We start from the raw sequence: 25,731 nt of genomic DNA on the forward strand, positions 1-25,731 counted from the left end.
GCATTTACCTACTGCGTCATCTTGGTTCCTCCCTTCGGTTTGCTAATAGTTTTCTGAAGATTTTTGCATCTATGTTCATTAGGGATATTGGCCTGTAGTTTTATGTTTTGTAATGTCTTCGCCTAGTTTGGAATCAGGGTAATGGTGGCCTCATAAAATTAACTTGGGAGCCTTCCCTCCATGGATTTTGTAGAATAGTTTGACGAGAATAAGTGTTAACTCTTTATTGAATGTTTGGTAAAATTCACCTGTGAAGCCATCTGGTCAAGGACTTTTGTTTCTTGGGAGCTTGTTGATTAGTGATTCAATTTTGTTGGTAGCAGTCAGTCCCTTCTAATTTTCTGTTTCTTCTTGGTTCAACCTTGGAAGACTGTATGCTTCTAAGAAATTATCCTTTCTTTTCCAGATTGTCCAATTTGTCGGCATATTGTTGCTCATAGTATTTTCTTAATTTTTTTTGTATTTCTGTGGTGTCAGTTGTCACTTCTCCTCTTTCACTTCTGAAAGAGGTCCTCTTTTTTTTCTTGATGAGTCTGGTTAAAGTTTTGTTAGTTTTGTTTATCTTTTCAAAAAACCAGCTCTGGGTTTCATTGATCTTGTGTGTGTGTGTGTGTGTGTGTATAAAATTAGTCTATGTCATTTAATTCCACTCTGATCTTTATTATTTCCCTCCTTCTACTCACTTTGGGCTTTGTTTGCTGTTCTTTTTCCAGTTCCCTTAGGTGTAAGAATAGACTGTTGATTTGAGATTTTTCTTTTTTTCTTTTTCTTTTTCTTTTTTCTTTTTTTTTTTTAGATACGCCTGCATTGCTATGAGTTTTCCCTCCCATAGATTTTGGATCATTGTGAGCATATATGAGGTTTGATGTCATTGTCTCCCACTTCTCTCCCTCTTTCAAATATAGAAAGTTGTTTCTATATTTGTATTCACTGGCATAAAAATTATTATTATTGACTTATTCATCTGAATAAGACTAGATCACCAGAAATCATAATACATTTCTTTGTAGGTTATAAAAATTCTCCTATTCAGTGTTTGCTGGGATGGTTGGTGCCAAGTAAAAAGGTTACCATTTCCCAGGTAACCTACCAACCACACTTTTTAGGGTGTAATCTTAAGCAAGCCACATAAGCTTTTCAGGCCTCACTTCTCTCAATAAGAAGATAGTAGGACCTATTTAACAAAGGAGATGACCCACGTAAGGCACATTTCCTTGCACATAGTAAGTGCTCAAATGTTAGCTGCTATTTTGTTTACATAATTTTTACTAATATTGCCATTATATACTCAGTTCATTTCTCTGAAACCTGTGTAGACTTAAATTTTTGAAATTTCACAGGAGTCATGTGAGGTTCTAATCCTAGAAGATTAAGCTTGACATATCGCAGATCAGGGGAAGACTGAAAACATTTAGGGGCCAGAGGCAGTAATCTCAGCTAGGTTGCATAAGAGACAGGTATTTGAGGCTTGAATTCCCCTGGAAATCAATTATAATCAAGAAGGAATATAATAATATTTAATTACTAGATACTGCTAATCATTTTGAGTGATGGTAGCATACATTTGACTATGAACTATTAACCTTTCTAACATTCGAGGATTTTTTTCCTTAAGTAATATATACAGTTTTAGAATATTGTCTACCTTATAGCCAGCTGATACTTCAGTTGTAATTCTTAAAAGTGAATGTGTGTTTCTAGTGTCCCTCCATAAACTACAGTGTAAAAACTTGTTAATTGACTGACCATCCTTTATTTAAAGTGCTGCTTTGTATCTTGTTTTGATTGAATCACTTTATAACACAAGAAAAACCATTGAGGAGCCAAAGTCACAAAGTATTTTAGGGGAAACACTTGGGTTAAGGAGACTGTGGTGTCAGTAATGCCCCTAAATAGCAGACTCCCTAACCCTGGAAAGCTTTTTCAAATCACTGCTAATGGAAACATCAACATATGTGAAGCCTCCTTGCTGACAGAATAGCAAGTGGAATGCAAGATTTCATTAGGGAGGGTTTGAAGCAGATCATGGAACTTCTCAAATTAACGTACCAAGTTTGTATTTAGTAAATGCTCATTGATTAAATGAATTAAATGGTGGGAACATTTTTGGTTTAATAGACAAATTAAAAGATGCATCTGTTCTCTCTACATTATAAGCTTCCTACTAGCCTATGAGGGCAAGGATTGTGTCACTGTATCTTCATCCCTGTATCCACAGCACCTGGCATGATACCTAGCACATAGCAAGTATTCAATAAAATTGTGATATGTGAACAAATGAATTTTTGTCCTAAAATTACGAGCTTGCTTGTTGTAAGTAAATGGTTGACATGCCTTTAAAATAGAATTTTTTCTTATGTGTACTTCTTAGACTAACATGCAGTTTGATAAAAATGCAGATTCCTGGCTTCATCCAAGATGTAGTGCATGAATTTGGGGGTGGGTGTGGGGAATTTATTTTAACGAGGTCCACCATTGTTGTGGGTACAAGGTATGTAGTAGCATGATTTGCCTTTATAATCATTATCAGCTAAATCTTTGAATTAATAATAATGAGCAGTTACTAATATTTACTGAGTGTTTTTTATGCTAGGCACTGTACCAAGGGTTTACTAGCCTTCAATCATTTATTCTTATAGCCACCTTACAAAACTGGTGCAGTTTATTTCTGTTTTATAGATAATGAAATTATGGCATAGAGAAGTGGTGGCACCTACATTTGATTTCAGTGCCATGACTCCAGAGCCCATACTCTTTAACCATTACCCTATTGTGCTGACATTAATATGTTACATGATGAAACCTGTGGAAGAAGTAGATTGAAGCACTCTCCTTTGATGTGACTTTACACTTCTTTTTTATTTCCAACTATTTTTATTGTGATATAATTGACATGTAACATTATATTCGTTTAAGGTGTATAACATAATGATTCTATCTATGTATATATTATGAAATGATCACCACAGTAATCTAGTTAACATCCATCACCACATGTAGTTACAGATTTTTTTCTTGTGATGAGAACTTCTAAGATCTACTCTCAGCAACTTTCAAATATGCAATACAGTGTTATTAACTACAGTCACCATGATGCACATTATATCGCCAGGACTTACTCATCTTATAACTGAAAGCTTGTTCCCTTTGACAAACATCTCCCCATTTCACACATACACTCCCAGTAGTCTACTCTGTTTCTGTAAACCCAATGTCTTTAGATTCTACATATAAGTGAGGTCATACAGTATTTCTTTCCCAATCGGACTTCACTTAGTATAATACCCTCAAGGTCCATCCATATTCTTGGCTGAATTATATTCCAATGGTGTGTGTGTATGTGTGTGTGTAATTGTCTTTACCCATTCGTCCATCAGTAGACACTTAGGTTATTTCCATGTCTTGGCTATTGCAAATAATGTGATGAACATGGGGGTGCAGATATCTTTTCAACTTAGTGTTTTTTTTCTTTCCATAAATACCCAGAAGTGGAATTGCTGGGTCACATGGTAGATCTGTTTTTAATGATTTTGAGGAACCTCCATACTGTTTTCCATAGTGGCTGTACCAATTTTTATTCCCATTAACAGTGAACAAGGGTTTCCTTTTTTCCACATCCTCACACTTCCTTCTTAATTAATACTGTGGGTTTATGGAAAGGCATTTTCAGTGTTATCAATGTATGTAATATTGGAGAGCATTGATTTCATCCTTTAGTTACTGCAAAACTCTAGGGTGGCAAAGTTGTTCCCAGTCCTCCTTCATTACTTTTGATGCTGTACCTATTGATCTTCAGCCCTGAATCGGTATAGCCAAATGATTAGAAGCAGGAGCCCTCAGACCCACCTTGGTTTGAATCTTGACCTTAGTCAAGTTATTGAACTAATCTGTGCCTCAGTTTCTTGATCTATAATTCTGAGAATTAATGTCTGTTATTCTTCAAAATTCTCATCCTCTCCATTTTTATTTTCATCTCCTTTTGAGACTGTTGTTACTAAATGCTTGCCCTTCTGTTTTTAGCTTCCGTATCTTCTAGCTTTTCTTTTGCATTTCCTATTTCTTTAGCCTTTCCTTCTGTCTTCTGGAAGAGTGCCTCAATCTGATGTCCTAACTCATTAAGTTATTCTTTAGTTTTCCTGCTATTTATACTATCCATTGAGTTATTTATTTCAGGGATAATTTTTATCCCTAGTATTTCATTTTGACTCTTAGATAATTTTTATTTTAACTTCATATTGATATTTTCCCGTGCTCGCTTCGGCAGCACATATACTAAAATTGGAACGATATTTTCCCTTGTTTTCTTAAATATGCTTGTCATGCTTATTTTGAATTTTTGGCACATGTTTTTCATAACTCCGCTTCAGATTGCACATGGTGCCAGTTTGTTGTCACCCCAGGGATGCCGTGTGTGTGTGTGTGTGTGTGTGTGTGTGTGTGTGTGTGTTTAAGTTCCTAGAATTTGTTTCCTTTTCCCTTCTTTAGTTTCTGCAGCTTGATTGTGAAGGAGAGAGCCAGCAGCCCACATTGATTCCTAGTCTTAGAAATTTCATCAGTAATATGGGGATAATAATAGTATGTACTTCATAGAGTTATGAAAATTAGATATTCCACGTGAAGTTCTTAGAACAGTGTTAACATGCAAGTTATACATTAAATTTAGCTTTAAAAAATCTGTAAAGAGGTGACTTGGATACAGATCCCAGCTTTAGAAAACTGTTTTGAAATACTAAAATATAGAGCTAACTAGAGATAAAAAGGGTACTGACCAGTCTTTCAGACTTTGGGCTATCTCAGAATTCTGCCACATAATCTAGTGTTGTCTGTCTCCCTTATCGCAAAGAAAATATGAAAAAAATGGTTATTTTTTTTCCTATTTTGGAAATTTTCAAACCAGAAAAATAGACTGCATACTCATATACCCATCACCTAGATTTAATAATTGATAATATTTCACCACATTTACTTCCTTTATGAAATATTTTAAGTTACGAGATTATATTTCACTTGTAAATATTTCAGTATAAATCTCTGAAATATAAAGACATTTTAAAAACAATAACAGCTATATTTATTTGATATTTACTGTGTATAGCAGGGGTGTCTAAACTTTTTTCAACATTTTTTACCTAGGGCCATATGTGGTAAAGTACACAAACAGCCGGGCCACTCACTTGAGGTGAAGTACATATTGCCTCACCTGGTTTATTTAAGTAAACTAAATATGTTTTTGGAATTTGCTGCGAGCCAATTAATAATGGATTGCGGACTGCAGTTGGCCCACGGGCCGCAGTTTTGACACCCCTGGTGTATAGGGTACCTTATAGACAGGATACTGATGCAGAGAGCTTAAGTAACCTGCCCAGTCACCCAGTCATTAATATACAACTGGGACTCCAACCCAGTCTGCTCTCACAGGCCCTGTGCTGACCCCAATGACAGTTCCAGTCCATTTGTAACTGTTTAATGGTGTGTCTTATCCACTGACAGGAAGCCCATCTGTAGCAGAAAACATAACTGATTGAAAATCCATTCCTTTATCCCTCAGTAGATGTTGGTGATGTTGAAGCTCCTACATTCTCTGTGCTTCTCCCTCTGAACACTCTCCCTGGGTGATCTTTTGGCTTCAGTTCCTACCTCCTGGAGGAAAACTTCTAGAGAAGGTGTTATGGTTGACTCCGTAATCTCTGTTGCACCCTGGGTGATTAGTTTGAGCCTATTATATTAATTCCATTCTTCTTACCAGTAATTGGTTTAGAAATAGGGATATGCTCTGGTCCTGTCCATTGAGACTAAGGGAACATTTGCTGGGGGGCTTCTGGGAAAGGTTTCCTCACTCCTAGGAGCTAGCCACTGGAAGTCACAGTCTCTTCTTTAGGGGAATGTTGTCAAGTCTGGATGTGTCCTAGAACTGCTGCAGCTATTGTGCTAAGAGCTGAGGATGGAGCCAACAGCAAGGATGGAGGAGTGGAAAGCCTGAAAGGGTCTTTGTCTTTGACGGCACTCAGTCTGCTGACCCTAGAGGCCACCCTAATGCTGAACTTTTTCATATAGGGAAATTAAACATTGTCACTGCTGAAGCCATTGAGAGTGGGTTTTCTGATATATGTAGCAAAAACACATGCTTACTGATACAACCAGTGCAGCTTTTTGACTTTTGTGGGCCCTTTCTAACAGAAAAATTTCTTCTTAAATCATAATTTATGATTGCATTGGAATAAATATGAATATATTAATATTACATATTAAAACGTCTTTGGTGAAGATGTTTCTTATATAACCACAATACCATAAAATTAATAACTTCTTAATTCCCTAATGTCAACTAATATCACAGCCATATTCAAATTACACCAATGTCTTTTATAGGTGCTTTGTTCAAATCAGGATCTACTCAAGGTACTCACATTGCGTTCAGTTGTTGTGTCTCTTCGTTAATTTTCTTTTAATTTAGTGCAGTCACCTCCCCTCCATTCCGGATTTGTTTATTTCCTGATGGTGTGTTTGAACTTCTATCTTATATATTCTATAAACGAAATTAGATCCAAAGGCTTAATTAGATTCATGGCAAATATTTGTGGCAAGAATGGTTTACAGATGGTGTGTAAAAGGAGATGAATATTAAAAAAAAAAAACAGGATAAAGCAAGGTATGAGGAAAAAGAAGCCATACATATTGAGTGCTTGTGCTATGTTCCTGTAAATGCATTATCTCATATAGTCCTTACAATAACCATATGAATTACAGGTGGTATTGTCCCTTTGAAGTAAAGGACTAGGCTCTGGGAGATGGCCCAACTATTAAGAACCAAAGTTAGGGTTCAAAAAGAGAAGGAGGGCCAGCCTGGTGGCTCAGGCGGTTAGAGCTCCATGCTCCTAACTCCAAAGGCTGCCGGTTGGATTCCCACATGGGCCAGTGGGCTCTCAACCACAAGGTTGCCAGTTCAATTCCTCGACTCCCGCAAGGGATGGTGGGCAGTGCCCCCTGCAACTAAAATTGAATACGGCACCTTGAGCTGAGCTGCCGCTGAGCTCCTGGATGGCTCATATGGTTGGAGCGTGTCCTCTCAACCACAAGGTTGCCGGTTCGACTCCCACAAGGGATGGTGGGCTGTGCCCCCTGCAACTAGAAACAGCAATTGGACCTGGAGCTGAGCTGTGCCCTCCACAACTAAGACTGATAGGACATCAACTTGAATCTGAACGGCACCCTCCACAACTAAGATTGAAAGGACAACAACTTGACTTGGGAAAAAGGCCTGGAAGTACACACTGTTCCCCAATAAAGTCCTGTTCCCTTTCCCCAATAAAATCTTTAAAAAAAAAGAAGGAAAAAAGTCAAGCAAGGCCTTTATCATTACATAAACATACAATATTTTACTAACAAATCACTTGTTCTCTTTGTCTCAATCTCTGGTAAAATAAGAGCAACAAATTGACTTGACCCTCACAAATAAATTGCTTAGACTTATGCTTTAATGTTAGGTAATGAGAGTTATCCTTTAAGCATCAGCTAAAATGTTTAACATGTGTATATGCATTCACAGGACATGTAATGACTCATTGGTCCTTCTGTAACTATGATGGCCATATATCTAAGATTTTCTAGGACAATTCTGATGTCAGATAATTTGTCCTATCACACATTTCCTGAATTTTTCATTAGAAAAATTTAGTTAAGGTATAAAACCCCTCTATCTGTATGGGAATATATTGTGTGTGTTTTCTTAAAGTGAGAGTCTGCTTTAGACCTTTGGAAAAGTTTGGAAGTAAGAGAAAGTGGTAAACACCAGTAGAGTTCTCCCAGTTAGTTCACCATCAGAAGAGAGGGATTAAATTCTGTCAGATATTACTGGTGGATGGATAGGGTCAGGTGTGAGAATTGACCATTAGATTTAGTAGTGCAAAGGTCATTGGTAAACCAGGCCCCGTGCTAAGCACTTCATGTGTAATGTTTAATCTGTACAGTAATCCTGTGAAGTAGATACTTATTAGGCCCATTTTACAGACCAGGAAACTGAGTTTCAGGGAGATAACTTGAGGACATAGGGTTGGTAATGTTAGAACTAGGATTTAAACCCAGTACGACTCTAGACCTGTACTGTCCAGTACAAGAGCCGGTAGTTACTTCCATTGAAATTAATTGAAATGAAATTAAATTAAAACTTTAGTTCTTCAGTCACACTAGTCACATTTTCAAGTGCTCAGTAGCCACATGTGGCTAGTAACTACCATATTGGACAGCGCGGACATAGAACACTTCCATCATTTCCCAGAGTTCTTTTGGAAAGCAGTATGCCAGAGCCTGTAATCTTAACCACTACAAATAAAGCCTCTTAATTTACACAGTTATAAATATATCTATATTTTTTTCATTTAAACTAAATTCTGCCATTAAACTTTCCTCTGAAATGCAGAAGGCTGATACAGGTCTTCTTTTTACCAAATCAGTTGACTCCAGCAAAATCATATTGGTCTTTACAACTTAAGCAGTCTGGTCATGAAATTGTTGCATAGAGAAACCTGGGAAGCAAGGCTATACGTGTGTCCATTCACTCTTTTCCATTTTCATTTAGGGGAGTTGAGAAGGACGTAACCAACATGTTGGAGTGATCGGGGATCCTGAATATTAGTACTTGAGTGTCACAGTATCTGTATCTTAATACCCTACAGTGTGTTACTTAGTTGGTTCAGTTGGCTGATTCAAATATGTCTTGTAGCATTTCTAGGAGTAGGAGCAGTGGAAAATTGAAGCTGTTATGCTTTTAGGGGAATTAAGTAGGCAAATGCCACACTTCTGTCTCTTCAATTACTGATGTTTCCATGAGCAAGCTTTTTACATCAAATGTAATAGTTTGGACCTTTAAAGGAATATAAATTGTGGGAGAGATTTGGTCAATATAAGAATTACTAGATAACCTTATTTGTATCTTTTTTTTTTTACCATTTTACCTTTTAATGTTTTAAGATGTAATTTGAACTGCTAAGTGTAGTTGCTTTCATTCCTATTGTGTATGTCTTCTATGTCCTTTTTATAGCACGCTTATAGTTGAGTTAGAGGATGCAGCACTGTTTCTGAAACGGAGCGAGAAGGGGAAGTTCAGATTGTATAGCAGGAGAATCAGTTCCAATTCAGGCTCTACTTGAAAAGCTAGCTACATAACCTCTAAAAAGTTACTGCAATCAATATAAAATCTAGAGTGATATACTCTTTACTTCACAGTAATGAATAATTTGTAAACGTTAAATGCTAAGTATAACATCTAGTTCTTTAAATGTTAAATTGAATAGAAAACATTCTTATCAAAGGAGCCTCTGGCTTTTACCCTCTACCAAAGTGAGTTTGGCAGGCCTGCCTTTTCTTTTCTTGAAAGTGATAAGGTCTGCAGTTGTCACTATCTTATTCATATCTACAATTTGGGGATCTGGATATATTTATAAATGCTCCTTGGCAAAGGTTATATCCTCTTGACCTGAAAATCTGATATGAGATGGTATGTAAACTTCACTCAATAGCTCTGTAGTTACTTATCAAATACTCTGTATTTTTTCCAGTGCATTTTGTGAAGAAACAGTCTTCAATTTTGAAAGCAGAAACTTTTTTCACCAGGAATTTTTTTTTTTTTAACTAAGAATCTAGACTTACTTAAGTAATAAAAGGAATTTTTTCATAGCTTTTTGAATGGGTCCTGTGGCACTTAAGTAGTCTAGTGACATTTTATTTCCAGATATTAGAAAACTCAAATTCAGAGTGATGGAAAGCAAAATATTTTGAAACATGGCAAACCTCCACCCCCGCCCCCAGGCAAAGCCTTGATTGTTTTTTAAAAATTTTATTTTCAAGGTTAAATTTCAGAATTAATTAGATGGGAATTTTTGTCAGCTTGCCAAATACTTTAAACTTCTAAATAAATTAACTTCAAGTTTTAATTTATCATTAACTTTGTTTTATTAATTGAACTAGTCACTTTTAAAGCTTAAACTAATTTAGATTGTTAGCTAGAATATAAACCATGCTTTTCCCAGCTTGTAAGCTTTCTCACTTATTTAAGGAAAAATAAAGTTTAGACAAAGAAAAGTAAAGGTACACATTTGGATATAATTTAAACCTCATTTTGATGACTGTTGGCCTAGTGATTATAGATTCTGTTCCAGTATTGTTTTCAATAATAGTGTTACTATAGCAACTAATATAAATGTATGCTTCAAGGGGAAAAAAACAAAAAAACCACTCCACCGATTGTGTTGTATATTGGGATGAAAATTTTCTTTATTAACTTTTATAACTCGCTCTATACTTTGCAAAACTGTTTTTCCCAAATAAATATTTGGAGGATCCTGTTACAAATACTTTTTAAAGAATTTTTTATTAGGGAATATTGGGGAACAGTGTGTTTCTCCAGGGCCCATCAGCTCCAAGTCGTTGTCCTTCAGTCTAGTTGTGGAGGGCGCAGCTCAGCTTCAAGTCCAGTCGCCGTTTTCAATCTTAGTTGCAGGGGGCGCAGCTCACCATCCCATGCGGGAATTGAACTGGCAACCTTATTGTTAAGAGCTTGCACTCTAACCAACTGAGCTGTCCAGCTGCCCCACAAGTACTTTTTTTGCCATCTCAATTTCATCATCTGTTTCTTGTATTGATAGTATACTGCAGTCAGTTTAAAAGAGGAGAAATATCAACCATTTGTTTCAGAAATCCTGTATCGTCTTTCTCTTACTTGTGTCTCACACAGCACTGGAGGAAAGAAAGAGTTCTGTGTAAATGAATCTTGTTCCAATAAAAGTCAGCTAACTTACATGTAGTGTCTTTTCTTTGTTAAAATGAACATGATAAACATTTGTCTAAGTCTTGAGTATTGGCATAATTATTGTGCATTAATTGAAGTACATTAAAATTTATCCATTAACCTGTTTCATTGTAGATTTGGTAATAATTAAAAACTGAAAGCAGCCTAAATGTGTTAATAAACTCTTAAGAGAAAAATTAAATAGATGATAAAGTGTATCTATATAATACCTTGCAACCATTAAAAATGATGAAGGTTAAATTTAACGCAAAATGATGTCCATGGAAAGATATTAAGGCAGAAAACTAGGTTTCAAAACTGTATAATACAATCCCATTTTTTTTTGTAAAAGTGTGTGTAAGTGTGTAAGTATGTGAAAGAATATACAACAAATGTTACATAGTTATCTCTAGGTTTTATAATAGGCTATTAGCATGGTTTCCATTAAAGGTTAATTTCTTTGAAGAGAGGGAGTGTCATAGCTAGTAGAAGGAATATGAATTTTTTTTGATTTGATGTTAGGAGAGAGGTGATATTTAGGAAAGGATCCAGATTTTTTTAGTGATACAAAACGAAGTCACATGCACTTTTCCTGACTTGTTGGCATTTTAATTGACTGTGGGTGAAAAAGGAAAGATACTGCTAAACCTCCACTGTATGTAATCTGACCTTAATTAGGTAATCATGTTTAACTAGATAGGATAGATCTCAAATCTGGAATTGGTGGGGAGAAGACCTTAAATGGTTTGAGAAATGGGATTCCTAAAATCAGGGGTGTCCAAATTTTTTTCAACGTTTTTCACCAAGGGCCATATGCGGTAAAATACACAAACAGCTGGGCCACTCACTCAACGTGAAGTACGTATTGCCTCACTTGGTTTATTTAAGTAAACTAAATATATTTTTGGAATTTGCTGCGAGCCAATTAACAATGGATTGTGGGCCGCAGTTGACCCACGGGCCGCAGTTTGGACACCCCTGCTAAAATGAATATTTCCTGAAGATAAAAATGGTAAAATAGTTCATGCCTGGTTTAGGCTAAGCATGAACTGGCCTTCCACAAGTTTGTGTCTGGTAATTGTGTTTGTTTCAGTTTTTATATATTTATTAAAAATTAATATATGCTTGTTTTAATAAAACTTCAAAAAGTACAAAAGTGTTAAAAGTGAAAGAAATAGACCTACTTAGGTTTCTCCCTCCGAATCCTTCAGGGGATTATCTTTTTTATCTAAGGGAATAGATCTGGGAAATGGAAGAACTATGCTACAAGACAACAGTCATCCTGGAAGGAGAACTGGTTCTGGGTGGTGCACACACACAATGTGATATATCGATGATGTATTATAGAATTGTACACCTGAAACCTATGTAACTTTACTAACTGTTGTCACCCCAATAAACTTTAATTTTTTAAAAAAGAAAACTCATTCTTTATAGTGTGACAGAATGATCACTAGGTAGGAGTCAGGAAATTTAACTTCTAGTCTCAGCTAATCCTTAGCTGTGCGATTGGGGAAAAGTTACTTCGCCTCTCCGGATATCAGTTTCTACCAATTCGAAGGTGATAAATTTGGACTTTTAAATTATAGGATGCTAAGCACTAACTTGATAAAGCTCTCTTACATCTCGGACATTTTTAAAATGGTATATTCCATGTTTCCCCAAAAATAAGACACCGGGTCTTATATTACGTTTTGCTCCAAAAGACACAGTAGGGCTTGTGTTCAGGGGATGTCATCCTGAAAAATCATGCTAGGGCTTATTTTCTGGTTAGGTCTTACTTTCAGGGAAACGTAGTATGAGTGTGTGCATGTGCATATGTACATTGCATACAGTCATTTCTGGAAAGGCTTTCTCTAACCACAAAAAAGTAATTTATGAATCATGGTGTTTATAATTGAGAAATAAACACTACACTTAATTGGCATAGTGTTTATTTCCAGTGAATTGAGTGTTTCATTTGTTTCTGCTATTCTCAGTCACCCTGTTACACATGTGAGTGGAGAGCATTTCATCTATATTTACTTACTGTCATAGCTAGACTAAGTTATTATCCAGTGTTAAGGGAGAATCAGTAGCCTAGCTGAAAATTAAGTTCCTAGTACATTCTCTTGGTCTTTCCCTTAGGTTGCTTTCCTAGAGAAATGAAGTAATTTTTGACGATGGTTAAGGAAGAGCATCACTATTGCCAGACAGAAGTAAAATTAAGGACTATCCATAGAACATTTCTACCTTGTAATTTATTTGATATTTTGGAGAAGAGCTGGCTTTTCTAACTGTATTTGGCATGGTCACTTGCTGAAAATATTAGTCAGTGGTATCTGGTTTTATTATATACCTCTCAAGTTATTCTGGGGATGTGAGCATAGGAGTCACATATCTAAAGAAGCATTAGTTTTTAGTAGAATTTAATTCAAACTAGCCTATCGCCCTGCCTGCCTAGTCAGTAACTCTGAACTTTGGAGATCTACCTAGTGATTATAAACCTGTTCTATATGGCATAGGTCAGAGAAGTCAGCTCTGGTGGCAGATTTCTACACTGGTGTAGGAGAGAAATATCTAATTAATGTTTTAAAAGAACCAAACCTGTTAGTGTCTATGTATTCCATCAGTAGACTTTCTTGCGCCCTCTCATTTGTATGGTCTTTTAATGTTTTCTGTTTTTAACAAAAGTAATAGCACATGCATGTCAAAATGAATTCTAAAATCTCAACAGCAGTATCCATTAAGAAAACCACTTCAGGCTGTGTAGATGCTGGACCACTGCGCTGTACACCTGAAGCTGAAGCTGAGTAATAATGAATGCCGACTATAATTTAATATATACATATATATAGAGAGAAAGAGAGAGTCATGGGATGTGGAGTGCACCGTAGTGAATAGAGTCAATGGAATTATAACAACTATATACTGTGTCAGAGGGGTAGTAGGTTGGGGGAGGAAGGTTATCACTTTGTGCGGGGTATAAATGTCCATTACATTGTTGTGTATACCTGAAACTAATTTAAAAAGAAAGACAGAAAGAAAGAAAAATAAAACAAAACAAAACCCTAAAAAAAAAAGAAAAGAAAACCACTTCATTTTCTTTTATGAAATTATGAAGTCAGTATTTCAGGTGTTTATTGAGGTAGCAAGATAAAAAGTTGGTATCAAATGACATCAAATATCAGAATATTTGTAATTAGTGTTAGCATTTATTGTACAGAAAAAAAAGCTTAGGGCCTCATGATTTAAATTTTTCATCTTGAGTTATTTAACAGACATTTGAGTTCCTACCATTGTGTTGGACCCTATACTCTAGGTATGATTTAAGATATAAAGACAAGATTCTTCATAAGTGTGGGCTTTGTCTATGCTAAAATGTATGGAAGCATTAAGAATTACTAGATACAAATTTAATTTAATGTGCTAAATACCTTCCCATACCTTCCTTCGACAAGTAATTATTTATGTTCCGTCACTAAATTCACATTCAATTTAGAAAGCATGTTCTAAGGGAGCTTGCTGTTACAAGCTATGAAAAATCCTTTTGTGGAATGAATTAATTTGCCTTTTAAATATTCAGGTCTTCATCTGTGATTTCTTAATAAACAGCTTGTGAATATTTTAATTTTATATTAGCAAGTAACATATCTGTCGTTCACTTTAACCCACCGCCAATCTCTCTTTGTGTCTCTCTCATAATTACAGAGTAGAAGTTTGGTGTTCTTACTGAGTATATCAATGATCCCAAATTTTTTTTTTTTAATTAATTAATTTATTTATTAGTTTCAGGTGTACAAAACAAGGTAATACTTAGACGTTCATCATTTATATCCCTCATACTGTGAACCCCCCTCCCCCCATCCACTATCCCTCCGACCTCACACTGAACCATCACATTATATATATAAAATTATAGTTGGCATTCATTAATGTTTAGCTTCTGATGTACAATGCCATGATCAGGTATCCACAGTATCCCTGAGGTGGTCTCCCAAATAGGACGCATGTCCATCGGATACCCAACAAAATCTTTACAACATTATAGAATACCTTCCCCAAATTAATTTTCAAAAGAAAAACCCTGAGGCCATCTTGTGGTTACCAGCTGCTTCCAAATCCCTTCACCTTTCCCCTTATCCCCAACCCCCTCCCACACATCCATCTAACCACTCTCGGTTTTTTCTCTGCGTCCCCAAAACTGACTCTGATTAGTTCATTCACATAGTCTTTTCTTTAGATTCCATATATAAGTGAGATCATATGGTACTTGTCTTTCTCTTTCTGACTTATTTCACTTAACATAATGTTCTCTAGATCCATCCATGTTGCTGCAAATGATAAGATCTCTTTCTTCTTTATGGCTGCGTAATACTCCATTGTATAAATGTACCACAGCTTCTTAATCCAGTCATCTACCGATGGGCATTTTGGTTGTTTCCATATCTTGGCTATTGTGTAAAGTGCTGCAATAAACATAGGAGTGCATACAGATTTTTGAATTGGAGTTTTGGATTTCTCCGGGTAGATGCCTAGGAGTGGAATTACTGGATCATAGGGTAGTTCCATTTTCAGATTCCTGAGATACCTCCATACTGTTTTCCATAGTGGCTGCACTAATCTGCAGTCCCACCAACAGTGCACTAGCGTTCCCTTTTCTCCACATCCGCGCCAGCATTTGTTGTTTGTTGATTTATTGATAATAGCCATTTTGACTGGAGTGAGGTGGTATCTCATTGTGGTTTTTATTTGCATTTCTCTGATGGTTAGTGAGGTTGAGCATTTCTTCATATGTCTTCTTGCCTTCTGTATGTCCTTTTTAGAGAAATGTCTCCCCAAGTCCTCTGCCCATTTTTTAATTGGGTTGTTTGTTTTTTTGGAGTTGAGTTGAGTAAGTTTTTTATAGATTTGTGATATTAATCCCTTATCAGATATATCATTGGCAAGTATCTTTTCCCATAGAGTAGGATCCCTTTTTGTTTTATTGATGGTTTCCTTTGCTGTGAAAAAACTTTTTAGTTTGATGTAATCCCACATGTTTATTTTTTCTCTTACTTCGCTCGCGCGAGGGGATATATCAGTGAAAATCTTACTCCGGGTAATGTCCATGAAGTTTCTTCCTATATTTTCTTCTAGATATTTTATGGTTTCAGATCTTACATTTAAGTCTTTAAGCCATTTTGAATTTGTTTTTGTATATGGTGTAAGGAGGTGGTCCAGCTTCATTTTCTTGCATGTGTCCGTCCAGGTTTCCCAACACCACTTATTGAACAGACTATCTTTACCCCATCGTACATTCTTGCTTCCATTGTCGTAGATTAGATGGGCATATAGGCATGGATTTACGTCTGGACTCTCTATTCTGTTCCATTGATCTATGTATCTATTTTTATGCCAGTACCATGTTGTTTTGATTACTGTAGCCTTGTAGTATAGTTTGAAATCAGGTATCGTTATACCTCCCACTTTGTTCTTATTTCTCAAGATTGCTGAGGCTATCCGGGGTCTTTTATGGTCCCATATAAATTTTAGGAATGATCCCAATTTTTAAGATTTTGATTATTTAACTTTAAAAGAATGACTTCAGACACCATGAAATTGAAAAAAACCTATGATAATAAATTGCTTAACAGTGTATATCAGTTTAAATTAGATCCATGGGTCCGTACAGTGTAATTTATTTTTGAGTTTCCTACAATTGAAATATAAAGACTATGTTCCAGTTAAACTGTCCTGTAGCTGTTTAATTTAGATTTGGTTTTTGTTAGTATAGTGGTTGGTAGATAAAGTGATTGTGAAAATAAAACTATTAAGTATGTATAAACAGGAACAGCCATAGCCATGATTTTTAGTACATCCAATGTAATTTCTGATTTAAGCATACTTATTTAGAACTAAGCACAAAACAAACTACGTATGAAAAAATTAGAAAAAAAGTGAGAGAGGAAAAAAATCTTGAAAGCTGGAAAGTAGTCATTAAACAATTGAATCCCTAAAGCATGCAATATAAATGAAATTCTTACATAAGAGGCTGGTGTTGCATGTATAGTAACTTTTCTACGTAATTTATCATATATACCAGAAATATGTAGAACAGCCAGTTTCTAGTCTAACAATAGACTAGATATGATCCAGAGGAAGAAAATAATTCTGTTATTTCAACCCCTCTAAACAGGACACCATACTTGCAGAACTTCTTCAAATACATAAAGAACACATTGTAGGATATCATGAGCATGATTCTCTTTTGGACCACAAAGAAGAAGAAGAGTTGACTGAAGAAGAAAGAAAAGCAGCTTGGGCTGAGTATGAAGCAGAGAAGAAGGTAATTTGAAATGCTTTTTGATTTTTGTTTTGGTTAGTCATTTGAAAGACCAGTGAGGAAGAAAAGGGTCGTATTTGGAACAGGTGAGATTTCAGAAACAGAGACCCTGGATACGAGAGTCTGTTTACAGGCTTTGGCTACCTTTGGTTGGTAGGGTGGGAAGAGAGAAGAAAATATTTTCCACTTAAAGAGTGGTAACCCCATTTCTGCTTAGCACTTGCTGAATTGAGAGATTAGTGGGAAGGTATATATTTAGCATCACTTAACTCCCTTCAACACCCTCACTGTAATAATAGACATACAGGAGCTTAGAGTTTGTAGGTAGGAGTATATGCAGCATGTGTACTATAAAATCTAAATTTTGACTGAATATGTATCACAACACAAAAATATTTTGTTCTTAGACGTTAATGTCAATCTCCAGCAGCAACTTTACGAGTATTTAAAATAGTTCCATATCTGTTTTAAACACCAACCCACTTGAGAGAAAATGTGCCTGAGCATAGGAAATCTTATCCTAATACCTGAATCCTAACTCATTGTACCAAACTTCTTTAACGTTAATGTGATGTTAGGAGTCTCATCATAATTCTCTCAGTTGCCCCATTCTGTGGGAATTATCAGAAAAAGAGTACACCTTTAGGGGTTAAAGCTTTCCATGTAATAAGATCTTGGTTTCGGGTGAAAAGGGTGTTTTGTTTGTGTGTGGAAGAGTGTTAATAATTTCCTAGATCTGAGAATGTGGATTCTTTTCTAAACCAGTAGGTGATGTAGAATTTCAAGTCTTAAATCACAGTGTAGAAGTGCATAATTTTTTTGTTTTTAGGGACTGACCATGCGTTTCAACATACCAACTGGGACCAATTTACCCCCTGTCAGTTTCAACTCTCAAACTCCTTATATTCCTTTCAATTTGGGAGCCCTGTCAGCAATGAGTAATCAACAGCTGGAGGTAAGTTGTGAAGTACAAAAGTAGTTTAACTTGAATTAAAGGCAATTTCAAGTGCCCTGTTGTTGAGGGTTCCCTATACAGGAATATCACATTCTCGAAAAGATTACCTCCGAATAGACTAAGAAATTTTTTTTTTATTTGTTGACCTTTCTGAACCAGCATAGTGTAGTAAAATGTGATTTATTCAGAGCACAAGGGAATCAGGCCTTGAATTAATGTAGTTTGAATTATTTTAATTAAGGAACAATAGGGCAGCTGACTGGCTAGGGAAATAGCGCTTTGTTCAGTTATAAAATTTTTTGAATAAACAAATTGCTTGCTTAAAGTTTGAGAGTAGGATAAATATACACACTGATTTACATTCTAATGCCATGTAGATGCAGCATTAAATATATAATGCCCAGTATTATGAAGTAAGTGATTTAAAACTAGAATCCATTACGAATTAAATAGGAAAAATTTTGTTTTATTATACCAATAATTTAATAACTTAGTTGAATCTGTGGCTTCCTTTTTAAAATGTACTTATGCAATCATTTGAATTATTGAATTGTTGGTGCAATAAAAACCAAACTTTTATCTTCCTGACAAGACCCTCATTGATGAGTTTTATTCCACTTTATTAATGCTGAAGTTTGCTGTTCTTTTCAATTACTTAAAGAGTTTTAAAACCAAGTGCTATAAATTGGAAAGAGGAAGGATCCCTGTACTTTAAAACTATGCTGTCTTTTACATACCCTGTATAACTTATTTCTTGCGTTCTTCTAGGACCTCATTAATCAAGGAAGAGAAAAAGTTGTGGAAGCAACAAACAGTGTGACAGCAGTGAGGATTCAGCCTCTTGAAGATATAATTTCAGCTGTAGTAAGTTAATCGGCAATTGTTTTACTTCAGCTTGCAATTTATGCACTTCCCCCCACCATTTATTTTAATTTTTAATTGTCATTTGCTTCACTACTTCTGTGGGAAAATAACATAATTCTTATAACTGTAATAGTAAAATACTATTAGAGTAGACTGGATATTAGTTCCAAGCACAAGTCAACAATTTTACCTGGATGTTGACACGAGAAATGGTTGAAATCTGAGAATTGTGAAATCAATCATAGAAATGTATGCATTGTTTTACATAAACATATTTTAATTACCAATTGCACAAATTAAATCCAAATAGTTTCATTCCAGAGATAGCCAACCCTTGTACAACAGTGAACAACATAGTACTCTGCTTTTCCATCATTGTTTTCTTTAAAAAGACTAAAGGAAAAAGGGGGGAAAACTTTAAAAATTCTGAATATCTTCAAGTACTTTAATTATTTTGCTGCAATAAGAAGTACATAGGATTTTTTTCTTTTAGTGGAAGGAAAACATGAATCTCTCAGAGGCCCAAGTACAGGCATTGGCATTAAGTAGACAAGCCAGCCAGGAGCTTGATGTTAAACGAAGAGAAGCAATCTACAATGACGTGTTGACAAAACAACAGATGGTAAGAATTCCGACTATCTCTCGGTTGTGTTTAATTTTATTGAATTTATAATACTGGATTTGGGTGACCTGTGTCAATAACCATCCCTCATAGGAATGGATGGATGGTTATTGGTTATTTCCAGAAGAAATTTTGTCAAAAAACCTAGTAATGTCAAGTAAAGGTAATATCTTTTGTTAAAAACAGCAACATCTTCCCAAATGGATCCCCTTGAAGTTTATGTAGGATCTCTTCCATATAATTTTATTTTTTATATGTCCTGAACATCTCAAAAGGAATTTCTGCTAGACTTTTTACCACATTTACCATTTTTAAACAATTTCCCAAAATAGGTATACTTTTTAATATATTTAATTTGAGAGTAAAGAGTGGCCTATAGCTGATATATGACACAGGTTTCTACTAAATTATGTTATTTTATTTTTCAATTACAGTTGACATTCAATATTACTTTACATTAGTTTCAGGTATATAGCTTAGTGGTTAGACATTTATATAATTTATGAAGTGGTTCCCCCTAATAAATCTAGTACCCACCTGGCACCGTACAGTTATTACAACATTATTGACCTAAATTATGTTATTCTTTGAAAGGCTAGCATATTTTATCACAATAAAAGTAAAATGTTACTTTGTTAAAAAATAAAATAAAAAAATAAAAAGACTGGCATATTCCAGGATCCTTGATCATCTTTCCCAGCAGTTGTTTGCCAGCCATCTACTTGCACTGGAAAATTTCAGCTCTGGACACTAGGGAATCAATTTCTGTGGCATGAATTTTACTTAGAAAGCACTGTAGAATTATGTGGTTTTAAATTATCTTAGGACATTTGAGACATTCCAGACAAGAATTATTCCCACTGCAAGTACTTTTTCTCTTTGGTGTTTGTCACTAAAAATGTTTATTTGTCTGTCATCATGTGAAATAGTCAAAAGAATGACAAAGAAGAGAGACTTGACAAAAAGTGCTGTAACTAATACTTGAGACTAATCACAGTGCGGGAACAGGTTACTATGGCAACTAACCTAAATGCTGCTTGCAATACAATAGTCAAGTCATTAAGAGAATTTAGCCCTAAATGGTGTTACTAACTGGTTTCTACAGTAATGGTCCTGTGAATGCCATCAAATTAGTAATGGTGATAATAATAATGTGTTTTCCTTTTGGTATGGTCCCCCCTTAGCAAATTGATTTTAACTAAAAACTTGATACTTGCTTCTTTGAGACAGGTCATGCACTTGTAACAGCTCCCTTTTCTCTCTTTAGTTAATCAGCTGTGTTCAGCGAATACTTATGAACCGAAGGCTCCAGCAGCAGTACAATCAGCAGCAACAGCAACAAATGACTTATCAACAAGCAACACTAAGTCACCTCATGATGCCAAAGCCTCCAAATTTAATCATGAATCCTTCTAACTACCAGCAGATTGATATGAGAGGAATGTATCAGTCAGTGGCTGGTGGTATGCAGCCACCTCCATTACAGCGTGCACCACCCCCAATGAGAAGCAAAAATCCAGGACCTTCCCAAGGGAAATCAATGTGATTTTGCACTAAAAGCTTAAAGGATTGTTAAAATCATAGAAAGATCTTTTATTTTTTTAGGAATCAATGACTAAACAGAACTCAACTGTATAAATAGTTTGGTCCCCTTAAATGCCAATCTTCCACGTTAATTTTTTTAATAGGGCGTACCATTTCTTCCTGACATTTGTCAGTGATGTTGCCTAGAATCTTCTTACACACATTGAGTACAGAAGATATTTCAAATTGTTTTCAGTGAAAACAAGTTCTTCCATGACAGTAATTACTCCACAGATTTCCTCTCTAAATTTTTATGCCTGCTTTTAGCGACCATAAAATTGATAAATTTAAGAAAGAATACAGATTTATATGTTTATTCTTTACATATAAAAACACACAGCTGAGTTCTTAGAGTTGATTCCTCAAGTTATTAAATACTTTTATACTTAATCCATTTCTTGATTAAAGTGATTGAAATGGTTTTAATCTTCTTTTGACTGAAGTCTGAAAGTGGGCTCCGGCTAAATCATCTCTGTGACTGAAAGTTAGAAACTAAGGGTTATCTTTGACACAGAATTGTGTGCAATATTCTTAAATACTACTGCTCTAAAACTTGGAGGAGTCTTGCAGTTATCTTAGCATTATATAAACAGCCTTAAGTACAGCCTAAGAAGAGAATTCCTGTTTCTTCTTTAGTCTTTCTGCCGTTTTTTATTTTCAGTTATATGTGCTGAAATAATTACTGGTAAAATTTCAGGGTTGTGGATTATCTTCCACACATGAATTTTCTCTCTCCTGGCACTAATATAAAGCACATCTCTTAAATGCTTGGTGCCAGTGCTAGTGCTTCATCCTGTTGCTGGCAGTGGGATGTGATCTAACAAAATCAAGTTCTAGCATTTTAAGAGGTTAAGGATGATGTTGTGGTTGTTAGGTTCGCACCCTGTTTTATAAACAACATCAAAATGGCAGAAACATTGCTGACTTTAAGTTCACATGAGGAATGTGCTTTAACAATTCCCAGTACTGGCAGTATTGTGAATTAGTTCCTCTTAAAGATACGAATCACTGGCTTCTATGCTCTTCTTCATCATCATGTTCTTTTCCCCAACTTCCCTACGTTTTCTTAAATTATGTCTCAAAGTTTGATTTTTTTTTCTGTGAGGCAATTTTCTGATCAAAATCAATGCGTCAAATACCCTTTCATAAGGTTTTACTGGAAAATCATTACATGTTGTTTTCTTAATCATGGCCTGAAAAAATAACCTATAAGTTTATTCATGTACAATTTGGTTGCATGAGTTTCTTAAAAAGATTGTTTGACTATGGGAGTCAATTCAACATGGCAAAGACATTTTTGAGATGATGATGTAACAGGTATTGGAAACACCTAAGGAATTCCAGAATAAAGAAAGCTGGTTGGAGGATTGATTTGCTCTATGTATCACTGGATTAGAATCAGTTTAACATTAGCTAAAACTGTTTTGAGATGTTTGGATGATTAAGAGATTTCCATTTTTATCTTGAAAAGGACTAGTAGTAAAACATCCAAGAGCACTAAGTTTGTGATACAGAATTTGTGAGGTTTGGTGGATCCACCCCCCACCTCCCCATGACGAATTATCACTAACAAATTCTGTATATTTGGATAGTATGACAGCCATATAATCAAATTTATTTAATTGGCACGGGTATGGGGGGAGATGTGTGCTTACTTTAGGAGAAATGAAAAAGACAAGATTTATGAGACACATAGTTGAAGACAGTACACTCTGGCCAACTGTTATCAGTTGGTATTTCTACAAGTCCAGAATACTTTAAACCTGATTTATTAGACCTGGGAACTTTCAACATGGTCTGATTACTTGCTCAAAGACATAGATGTGAAATTTTTAGGCAAACTTGTAAAACTTTTTCACCATGGATGAAATTATGACTTAAAGAATAATACATAGAAGGAGTAATTGGAATAAGAGAGTTTGAAATAAAACTTGGACCACTTTGCATACACTCTTCTCACTTGACATTTTAGCTATATAATATGTACTTTGAGTATAACATCAAGCTTTAACAAATATTTAAAGACAAAATCACGTCAATAAGATACTAAAAAGGCTCATTTTTATATTTGTTTTAGATGTTTTAAATAGTTGCAATGGCTTAAAAAATGATGATTTAAAATGTTGCTTGTAATACAGTTTTGCCTGCTAAATTCTCCACATTTTGTAACCTGTTTTATTTCTTTGGGTGTAAAGCGTTTTTGCTTAGTATTGTGATATTGTATATGTTTTGTCCCAGTTGTATAGTAATGTTTCGGTCCATCATCCAGCTTTGGCTGCTGAAATCATACAGCTGTGAAGACTTGCCTTCGTTTCTGTTAGACTGCTCTTCAGTTCTGTATTGAGTATCTTAAGTACTGTAGAAAAGATGTCACTTCTTCCTTTAAGGCTGTTTTGTAATATATATAAGGACTGGAATTGTGTTTTTAAAGAAAAGCATTCAAGTATGACAATAATACTATCTGTGTTTTCACCATTCAAAGTGCTGTTTAGTAGTTGAAACTTAAACTATTTAATATCATTTAATAAAGTGACCAAAATGTGTTGTGCTCTTTATTGCATTTTCACAGCTTTGAAAATCTGCATATATTATTTCATAGAAAATGTATAGCTTTTGATGCCCTATTTAATGGTGGTTCTTTTGCACAATTAGTCATTTAATATTGGGAGGTCAAGAAATTTGGTTCTTTAATCTGTTATATACTAAATTCTGTAAAAGGAGATCGTTAACCTCAAAAAATAATTTACGTTATCAGGAAGCCTGTGTGTGTGTGTGAGTTTTGGTTGTCTGTGTAATCCAGCACCACTTTCTGCTTCCCAACAGCTGCGTCACTCATTTTAAGTCAAGCAGAGCTGCTGATCCACACTTGATAACAAAAGCTGCTTACTATCCTGAAGCCATAGCAGGTTGATGGAAAACCTTATTACCTGGCCTCCAAAAAAGCTGAATATTTTGTAGTCTTCCTTTAGCTATATCCATTCCCCCTCTAGTATCATAAAATCAGATACATATATCTGTGCCCCAAACAAAACTTTAAAAACAATTACTTATTTATCCCAGTAACCATTGTTTCTTTTGAGGGTGGCATGTTGTAAGGTTTGTAGACACTTACTCTAAGATAGGTCATCCTTTTACATCCTTAGTTCACTAAAAACATGTTCAGATTATTATCTACCTTATTTCACCAGACTTAGTCTCGTGACTTTTGGCTATCTCGAAATCAAATCTACCCTTAGAGATGAAAATTCTTTCACAATTGAAGTTTTTTCCCCCAAAACACTGTAATCTGTGCCAATCCCAAGTTTCAGAAATGCTTTTTGTGTGTGCTACGTTTTATATATACTGTTATATGGAGGTGAATAAAAATTTAAAATCCAAAACATACACTGTTTCTAAGCTCAATATTTGCCAGGTAACAACCAGACTGCCCACATCATTCATGTTGGATCTAATAACAATGCCCACTCCCACCCATGCCTAAGAGTTTTACTCCCCCAAGTATGTACTGCCATAAAGTTACAATATAGACTGCCACCCTCTCTGGAATAATCTTCCTGACACCATTGTGCCTCCTTGGCTAAGGGAATCACCCTTCCCCCACCCTCCCCCACTCTAGGGATCTGTCTCTGACAGGGACTAATACACTTCACCAAGGAAGACAGCATAGAAATTGAGGCTTTTATTAAAGATAAAGCTTTAATTGAAGGAATAAATACTCGGAACTAGCACATACTCCAAGCAGTCTCTACTCAGCAGCACTTCCACATTCTGCTCCAGACCCTTCTGCCCTTGCTTCTCCTCCTTGATAGAAACACGGAAAGAAGAGAGAGCTTGGCTCCAATCTCCTTTAGCTAATTATATCAAATGACTACCAAGAGATTTCTACCTATTAAATAGGCTCAGCTCCTTCCATATAGCCCTCACATCAAATACCTGTTGATTTTCAAGAGAGGTGAAGAGAGATGACTTATCAGATGCAAGGATGGGATTTGTTTCAGGTCTATGAGGGGAAAATGTATTGAAAGAAAAAGAACAAAAGTAAAGAAGGATTGGGAAAGAGACTAGATTAGAATGGACTGATAGAGGGCTTTGAAATCCTGAATGAGTAATTCAATACGGAGGATAAGGGTTTGTGAGAAGGCTGATGTGTTCAAAGTAGCTGGTAAAGATGGTGATTTGGGTAGGGGTAATTTGAATGGTTTAGAATGCAAGGTGAAGAAAGATTGGAGACAGGATGGTAGATAATGAGTCCAGGCATTCAGTGGCCAGACTGCAGATAATTTTAAGGACAAAAGGCAAAAAGAGGTTGTATAGAATTTTTAAATTGTAAGAAAAACTTGTTAATTCCCTTTTACCATTCCCCAAGGACCCCACTTTGTTCAGGATTTTTTGTTTTACATGGAAATTTTCACCTGCTCTTTTGATTACTCTCTCAAACCTGATGATAAATCTATTAATGGCATTCCTGTTCTTTCTCAATTTGTTGTTACTCCTAATTGTACTCATACGTATTTGCAGAAGGTAAGTGGTCCTTTTAACAGTGTAATTCTATTTATTCAAGCTAATTCTTCAAAGGGCTAAATCCATTCGTGTTATCCTTGAGACCCATCTATTCCAAG

The 25,731-nt window shown here is 35.5% G+C and overlaps 1 protein-coding gene across 24 annotated transcripts in view; it reads left to right on the forward strand.

Moving 5' to 3' along the window:
• The window catches only part of ATRX (ATRX chromatin remodeler), a 255,985-nt gene extending 232,329 nt beyond the window's left edge, over positions 1–23,656 (forward strand). For all 24 annotated transcript variants that reach the window (XM_081043771.1, XM_081043772.1, XM_081043775.1 and 21 more), the window contains 5 exons: positions 16,941–17,090; positions 17,917–18,042; positions 18,811–18,906; positions 19,400–19,528; positions 20,796–23,656. In XM_081043771.1, coding sequence (XP_080899897.1) covers positions 16,941–17,090; positions 17,917–18,042; positions 18,811–18,906; positions 19,400–19,528; positions 20,796–21,074 — 780 coding nt within the window. In that variant the 3' untranslated portion in view covers positions 21,075–23,656. The remainder of the gene's footprint in view (positions 1–16,940; positions 17,091–17,916; positions 18,043–18,810; positions 18,907–19,399; positions 19,529–20,795) is intronic.
• Positions 23,657–25,731: the final 2,075 nt, after the last annotated feature.

This window comes from Rhinolophus hipposideros, assembly GCF_964194185.1.
Source record: "Rhinolophus hipposideros genome assembly, chromosome: X".
NCBI classification, from domain to species: Eukaryota; Metazoa; Chordata; class Mammalia; order Chiroptera; family Rhinolophidae; genus Rhinolophus; species Rhinolophus hipposideros.